At 31.5% G+C, this 8,584-nt stretch overlaps 1 protein-coding gene across 1 annotated transcript; it reads left to right on the top strand.

The window, feature by feature from the left end:
* The first annotated feature begins 205 nt into the window (after positions 1-205).
* Positions 206-7,517, top strand: Sodh1 (Sorbitol dehydrogenase 1). The gene is made up of 5 exons (XM_075290494.1): positions 206-365; positions 5,592-5,625; positions 5,762-6,450; positions 6,512-6,633; positions 7,316-7,517. The coding sequence occupies exons 1-5, from the start codon at positions 312-314 to the stop codon at positions 7,491-7,493; spliced, it is 1,077 nt and encodes a 358-aa protein (XP_075146609.1). The 5' UTR covers positions 206-311; the 3' UTR covers positions 7,494-7,517.
* Positions 7,518-8,584: the final 1,067 nt, after the last annotated feature.

Below are 8,584 nucleotides of genomic sequence, written 5' to 3'. Positions count from 1 at the left end.
GTGCTTTGATTTTTTTCTTTTGAATTTAATCCATTTAACTTATCATCGGCTCAAGCTCTCTCCACCATGTCAAGACATCAGCTGGCTTTTATTTTTTGGATTTTTTTACTGTCTCATTCGTGTTCTGTTTATTGCTGTTTAAGTTATAAATAAATTAAAAAAAAAAAAACAAATCAAAACGCAAAAACATATTTTGCCTAGAATAATTCAGTTTGTCTATGACAGAGGTTGAACAAAGTTGATTTCTTTATTCTAAGATAAATTTTGTCAATTGTGAAAAACAAAAAAAAAAAAAAAAAGAATAACGCACAATGGCTAAGGATAATTTAACAGCAGTTTTGTATGGCATTGAAGATATGAGATTGGTAAGTCACCCCAAAAAAAAACATAACAAATGAAATAGTAAACATATCCCAAAAGACCGGCTTCTCGTTTATATTTTGCAAGAGTCTTCATAAATATATGACACGTATGGTAGGTAGCTGTCAGTGTCTGTTATATTTTAGTGTTTATTATGAACAGAAAGACTTACTTTATAAAAATGCTGGTGAAAGACCTATATAAATTATTCTAAAAATTTATCAATAAAAATGTTTATTTGTTTTCCATTTAAAATAATGGAAATAAAAATGAATGTCATATTTTAAAAATTTCTTTGTACATATTTTTAGAGAATTTATAAAAAGTAGGAAAATATTAATAAAAAATGATTGAGTGCAGTAATGTTGTCCAATAATTTGGAAATTTCACTCATAATGTGGAAAGTGATACACTCGCCCGAACTACTTCTTAAGACAAAACTTTAAGCACACTTACCAAAGCAGAAATTTTAGTCAAGAAGAAGTCACTTTTTTACACGTTTCAAGCAACAAAACATACGAAAAATTTGCCGGCTTGGGGAAAATCTTGCGATCTCAAGTGAGTTGTGAATAAAGTTTGATACCGAAAATCAATGCAAAATACCCCAACTGCACTGAAAAACAAATAAGGAAAGTCTAAAGTCGGGCGGGGCCGACTATATTATACCCTGCACCACTTTGTAGATCTAAATTTTATATATAAAGGTTTGTCCCAAATACATACATTTAAATATCACTCGATTTGGACAGAATTTGATAGACTTTTACAAAATCTATAGACTCAAAATTTAAGTTGGCTAATGCACTAGGGTGGAACACAATTTTAGTAAAAAATATGGGAAACATTTAAATCTGAAGCAATTTTAAGGAAACTTCGCAAAAGTTTATTTATGATTTATCGCTCGATATATATGTATTAGAAGTTTAGGAAAATTAGAGTAATTTTTACAACTTTTCCACTAAGCAGTGGCGATTTTACAAGTAAAATGTTGGTATTTTGACCATTTTTGTCGAAATCAGAAAAACATATATATGAGAGCTATATCTAAATCTGAACCGATTTCAACCAAATTTGGCACGCATAGCTACAATGCTAATTCTACTCCCTGTGCAAAATGTCAACTAAATCGGAGTTAAAAATTGGCCTCTGTGGTCATATGAGTGTAAATCGGGCGAAAGCTATATATGGGAGCTATATCTAAATCTGAACCGATTACAACCAAATTTGGCACGCATAGCTACAATGCTAATTCTACTCCCTGTGCAAAATTTCAACTAAATCGGACCAAAAAAGCGGCCTCTGTGGTCATATGAGTGTAAATCGGGCGAAAGCTATATATGGGAGCTATATCTAAATCTGAACCGTTTTCAACCAAATTTAGCACGCATAGCTACAATGCTAATTCTACTCCCTGTGCAAAATGTCAACTAAAGCGGAGCAAAAAATTGGTCTCTGTGGTCATATGAGTGTAAATCGGGCGAAAGCTATATATGGGAGCTATATCTAAATCTGAACCGATTACAACCAAATTTGGCACGCATAGCTACAATGCTAATTCTACTCCCTGTGCAAAATTTCAACTAAATCGGACCAAAAAAGCGGCCTCTGTGGTCATATGAGTGTAAATCGGGCGAAAGCTATATATGGGAGCTATATCTAAATCTGAACCGATTTCAACCAAATTTGGCACGCATAGCTACAATGCTAATTCTACTCCCTGTGCAAAATTTCAAATTGGGGTAAAACTCTGGCTTCTGGGACCGTATTAGTCCATATCGAGCGAAAGATATATATGGGAGCTATATCTAAATCTGAACCGATTTCAATAAAATTTGGCACAATTGACTATAGTGCTAATTGTTCTTCTTGTGCAAAATTCTAAGCAAATTAGGGTAAAACTCTGGCTTCTGGGGCCATATAAGACCATATCGGGCGAAATATATATATGGGAGCTATATCTAAATCTGAACCGATTTCTTCCAAAATCAATAGGGTTCTATTCTGAGCCAAAACACATACTTGTGCCAAATTTGAAGTCGATTGGACTAAAACTGCGACCTAGACTTTGATTACAAAAATGTGTTCACGACTAACACAAAAATGTGTTAGTCGAAAAGTTGTAAAAATGACTCTAATTTTCCTAAACTTCTAATACATATATATCGAGCGATAAATCATAAATAAACTTTTGCGAAGTTTCTTTAAAATTGCTTCAGATTTAAATGTTTCCCATATTTTTTACAAAAATTGTGTTCCACCCTAGTGCATTAGCCGACTTAAATTTTAAGTCTATAGATTTTGTAGAAGTCTATCAAATTCTGTCCAGATCGAGTGATATTTAAATGTATGTATTTGGGACAAACCTTTTTCAAAATTCGGTAAATTGGAGTTCTCAATCTTTTCTAAACTTGGAAAAGTCAATTTTTCAAACTTTGGACTTTATATAAATCTAGAAAAGTCGACAAGTTCTCTCAAGTTCTCGATTTTTCCAATTTTGTTTTTTTTTAAATCAACTTTAAATTTGAAAAATCGATATTTAAAATGTAAAAAAGTGGGCTATTCGAAGTTTTCAAAATTTGAAAAATCCGCCTGATCGAGTTTTCAACACTTTTAAGATTTGGAAAAGTTGAATTTTCGAGCCTTTCAAATTTAGAAAAGTCAATTTTTCGATATTTTTAAAATTTAAAAATTTCGATTTTGGACCTTTAATTTTTTTAGAAAAGTAGACACTTTGGCCTTTGGATTTTTTTTTTTTTAATTTAGATGAGTGGATTTTTCGAATTTTCTACTTTTTCAAAATTCGTTGGATTCGAGTTTTCAATCTTTTCAAGATTTGGAAAAATCAATTTTTCAACCTTTCGATTTTGTAAAAATCTGGAAAGTTTGACATTTTCAAAATTTGGCAAAGTTAAAAATCGTCTTGAAATTTGAAAAATCGACAAATCGATGTAGTAAAGTGGACTCTACGAGTTTTTCAAAATTTCGAAAATTCGCTTTATCAAGTTTTCAACACTTTCAAGATTTGGAAAAGTCGATTTTTCGAGCCTTTCAAATTTGGAAAAGTCGATTTTTTAGATTTTTTAAAAATTTCGACTTTTTTAAAATTTAGGTGAGTGGATTTTCGAGTTCCCTACTTTTTCAAAATTCGGTAAATTGGAGTTTTCAACTTTTCTAAATTTGGAAAAGTCAATTTTTCAACCCTTTGGATTTTTTAAAAATCTGGAAAAGTCGGCAAGTTCTCTCAAGTTCTCGATTTTCCAATTTTTTTAGATATACTTTAAATTTTTGAAAAATCGATATTTAAAATATAAAAAAGTGGGATATTCGAATTTTTCAAAATTTGAAAAATCCGCCTTATCGAGTTTTCAACACTTTCAAGATTTGGAAAAGTTGCATTTTCGAGCCTTTGAAATTTAGAAAAGTAAATTTTTCGATATTTTTAAAATTTAAAAATTTCGATTTTGGACCTTTAATTTTTTTTTTTAGAAAAGTAGACACTTTGGCCTTTGGATTTTTTTTTTTTAATTTAGATGAGTGGATTTTTCGAATTTTCTACTTTTTCAAAATTCGTTGGATTCGAGTTTTCAATCTTTTCAAGATTTGGAAAATTCAATTTTTCAACCTTTCGATTTTTTAAAAATCTGGAAAGGTTGACATTTTCAAAATTTGGCAAAGTTAAAAATCGTCTTGAAATTTGAAAAATCGACATTTAAAATGTAGTAAAGTGGACTCTACGAGTTTTTCAAAATTTCGAAAATTCGCTTTATCAAGTTTTCAACACTTTCAAGATTTGGAAAAGTCGATTTTTCGAGCCTTTCAAATTTGGAAAAGTCGATTTTTTAGATCTTTTAAAAATTTCGACTTTTTTAAAATTTAGGTGAGTGGATTTTCGAGTTCCCTACTTTTTCAAAATTCGGTAAATTGGAGTTTTCAACTTTTCTAAATTTGGAAAAGTCAATTTTTCAACCCTTTGTATTTTTTAAAAATCTGGAAAAGTCGGCAAGTTCTCTATATGGAAAAATTTGGAAAAATCAACTTTTTGACCTTTATAAAAGTTAACTTTTTACTTTTTTTAAATTTAGAAATGAGGGCTTTTTAACCTTTTCAAAAATTTGATTTTTCGAAATTTTCAAAAATTGGAAAAGTCGAGTTTTCGACCTTTTCTAAATTTAGTAAACCCGAAATTTCGTCTTTCCTAGTTCTTTTTTTAATTTCGAAAAGTAGACTTTTCGAAACGTCGATTTTTCGACCTTTCACTATTTTAAAAATGTAGTGCACTTTTCGAGTTTTCGACTTTTTCAAAATTTGGAAAATTCGACTTTTCGAGTTTTCGCCCATTTTATAATTTGGAAAAGTCGAACTTTCAACCTAAAATTTGAAAAAACCGACTTTTTTAAAAATAGTCGAATTTTTGAAATTTCGATTCTACGAATTTTCGGCCTTTTCAAAATTTGGAAAAGTGCATTTTTCGACTCTTCGACCTTTCAAGTTTTTAAAAATTTTCGATCTTCGACTTTTCCTTTCATTTCTAAACTTCGATTTTTCGACCTTACAACTATTAAAAAAATTTAGTGCACTTTTCGATTTTTCGACTTTTTCAAAATTTGGAAAATTCGACTTTTCGAGTTTTCGCCCATTTTATAATTTGGAAAAAAAAAACTTTCAACCTTTTTAAAATTTGAAAAAACCGACTTTTTAAAAATAGTCGAATTTTGGAATTTTCGATACTACGAATTTTCGGCCTTTTCAAAATTTGGAAAAGTGAATTTTTCGACTCTTCGACCTTTCAAGTTTTTAAAAATGTTCGATCTTCGACTTTTCCAATGGTGAGTGTGCATCAGTACATATTTCGAGTTTTCGATTTTTTTAAATTCGACTTTTAGAGTTCAACCCTTTCAAAATATGGGAAGGTCTACTTTTCGGAAATGCCGACTTTTTGACTTTTCAATATCTGTTTCGACCTATTCAATATTTCAACCTTTTCAAAATTCGAGATTTCGACTTTTTATCCCAAAATCGGACAGCAATAGAGAGGAATCGTGCAGTCTTCTCAATATTCTGAACTACAATAGATTTCTATTTGTTCTTAGATAAGAACAAATAAACAGAACAGATAAAGATTGAGCTTGAAAATTAAAAAAAAATGGTCCAATTTTTGTCTACAAAACTTTGCCGAAAATCTTATAAAAATGATACTCCATTAATTTTTTTTTTTTATTATTTAATTGCAGGAACAACGTCCAATACCAGAAATTGCTGATAATGGTAATCAAGATTTAGTACAAAATCTGTTGCTTTAGTACCAAAAAAATTTTTGAATATATTAGAGAGACAAAAATGTAAAAATATTTTTTTATCATTCATACTTAAAAATTTCTATTTTCATCCAATTTTCTATCAGAGGTTCTCTTGGCCATGGATAGCGTGGGTATTTGCGGATCAGATGTCCATTATTTGGTCAATGGACGCATTGGGGATTTTATTTTAACCAAACCCATGGTTATTGGTCATGAAGCTGCTGGGGTGGTGGCCAAAGTTGGAGGCAATGTAAAACATCTCAAAGTGGGTGATCGTTGTGCCATCGAACCTGGTGTACCATGTTACATTTGTGATTTCTGCAAAGGCGGAAGTTATAACCTATGCGCTGATATGAAATTCTGTGCCACTCCACCCTATGATGGTAATTTAACGAGATTTTATAAACATGCCGCTGATTTTTGCTATAAGTTGCCCGATCATGTGACAATGGAAGAAGGTGCTCTACTCGAACCATTATCGGTTGGTGTTCATGCTTGCCGCCGAGCTGGAGTATGTTTGGGATCTAATGTTCTAATCCTGGGAGCCGGACCTATAGGGCTAGTTACCCTATTGGTGGCCCAATCGATGGGTGCTTCGAAAATTATGATTACAGATTTGGTACAGCAACGATTAGATGTAGCCAAAGAGTTGGGAGCAACGTATACAATGTTAATGACACGCGATGATGCGGCCGAAGAGGTGGCCAAAAAAGTAGAAGAAATTATGGGTACTATGCCCGACAAGACTATTGAATGTTGTGGAGCAGAGACTACAACAAGATTGGGAATTTTTGTAAGGGGAATATATTTTTAAATATCACATAAATGGATTTTATTATTTCGATTTATTTTAGGCAACTCGTTCCGGTGGATGCTGCGTTGTGGTGGGCATGGGTGCCCCTGAAGTTAAGTTGCCTCTTATCAACGCTTTAGCTCGTGAGGTTGATATTAGAGGAGTGTTTCGCTATTGCAATGAGTAAGTAGTTCTTTGAATGGTTTGAACTTTCATAAAGGCGTGTTTATAGCTCCTCTGATTTATATTCTGTATTTTCAAAATTATTTTTTTATATTATTCCTAGCACACTGAGAAAAACACCATTGCCAAAATATTTCCAATTAAAATGGTGAACTGTATTCCCAGTATTTCTCTGGCTCTTTCCCCAAATTGAGGCGCTTTCGTCCCTAAAAAAATTCAAATTTAATTAAAATTCCTCACAAAAACTCCGAAAAATATGAAAATTCTCCACCAAATCGCCAAGTTAAAATTTCCGTCCCCTATCATGAAAAAAAACATCCGCTATTTGAGGAAAAATATCCAATACATATTGGGCCAACAACGCCTTCATATTGATCGATCACCCAATTTAATTTCTTTACTATTTAGAACAAAATTTTAATTCATAAATGACATAGTGATCGAAGTCCGATTTTTAATTTCCATAAGATAAAAATTTGATTACTCTTTATACCCATAATTAAAAAATATCCGCAATTTGATGAAAAATCTCCAATACTGGCAACACTGGTGGCAAAACTTAAAACGTGTACAATTAAAGAATTAACTGTTGCAAATAACTTTTTCTTTTTGTATATAATATTTAATTGATATAATTTCATTTTTTTTTTTTTATTTTTATTTTCCATTCTTTTAATTTTAGTTATCCTGCTGCCTTGGCTTTGGTTTCCTCGGGTAAGGTGAATGTTAAGCGTTTGATAACCCATCACTTCGATATAACCGAAACCGACAAAGCATTCGAAACAGCCCGCAAGGGTTTGGGAGGAGCTATTAAAGTAATGATCCATGTTCAACCTAGGGATACAAATAATAAAAAATAATAGGCAAATATATTTTTTAAATAAGTGTCTTTTTCTTCTGGGGTATATGGGTACCATTAAGGTAATTAGAATTAGGACCAATTCTACCAATCTATGGATTTTTCAGGAAGACCTAGGTTAGGTTAGGTTAGGTTAGGTGGCAGCCCGATGTATCAGGCTCACTTAGACTATTCAGTCCATTGTGATACCACATTGGTGAACTTCTCTCTTATCACTGAGTGCTGCCCGATTCCATGTTAAGCTCAATGACAAGGGACCTCCTTTTTATAGCCGAGTCCGAACGGCGTTCCACATTGCAGTGAAACCACTTAGAGAAGCTTTGAAACCCTCAGAAATGTCACCAGCATTACTGAGGTGGGATAATCCACCGCTGAAGAGCTTTTTTGGTGTTCGGTCGAAGCAGGAATCGAACACACGACCTTGTGTATGCAAGGCGGGCATGCTAACCATTGCACCACGGTGGCTCCCTAGGAAGACCTAAATTTTCTTCGGAGACCTTAAAACTTAAAAGCCTGTAACTTATGTCCTCTTTAGAAAATCTCCGTTGCAACCCCTCGAGACCAGTAAAAGAGATAACAGGATATCAGATGGACGAGATATTAATTATTAAAAAATTAATTGGAAGCGCCGAAAAAATCAATTAATTTTTTAGCCAAAAAATTTTTATTTTTTTTAATTGAATACAATTAATACCGTGATTGAATCAGAAAAAATTCTGTTTACACAAAAAAAAATATCACCAAAATTTTTTCCAATTAAATTTTTAAATGAATTTAAAAAAATATATTCAATTAAAAATTAAATTGATTTAACAAATTGTTTAATTGAAACAAAAAATTAATTGGAACAATTCATTTTTTAATTGGCTCTGATACACACAAAAAAACTTTTTCTGATTCAATCACGAAATTAATCGACCCAATTATTTTTTTAATTGAAATGTCTTCAATCATAGAAATGATAGTATCAATTAAAAAATTAATTGAAAGCCAATAAAAAAATTAATTGATACAATTAATAAATTAATTCTGTTTACACCTAAAAAATATCACCAAAATTTTTTCCAATTAAATTTTTAAATGAATTTAAAA

Source organism: Haematobia irritans, chromosome 1 (genome assembly GCF_050003625.1).
Source record: "Haematobia irritans isolate KBUSLIRL chromosome 1, ASM5000362v1, whole genome shotgun sequence".
NCBI classification, from domain to species: Eukaryota; Metazoa; Arthropoda; class Insecta; order Diptera; family Muscidae; genus Haematobia; species Haematobia irritans.
Note: the sequence above shows the minus strand (reverse complement) of the source record. Positions and strands in the feature narration are given on the sequence as shown.

Bases quoted from the DNA above. Each gene is read 5' to 3' on its own strand.
- Sodh1 (XM_075290494.1), top strand. From the start codon at position 312: ATGGCTAAGGATAATTTAACAGCAGTTTTGTATGGCATTGAAGATATG. The intron at 366-5,591 runs GTAAGTCACCCC...ATTTAATTGCAG, and splicing joins GCATTGAAGATATGAGATTG to GAACAACGTCCAATACCAGA. The intron at 5,626-5,761 runs GTAATCAAGATT...ATTTTCTATCAG, and splicing joins ACCAGAAATTGCTGATAATG to AGGTTCTCTTGGCCATGGAT.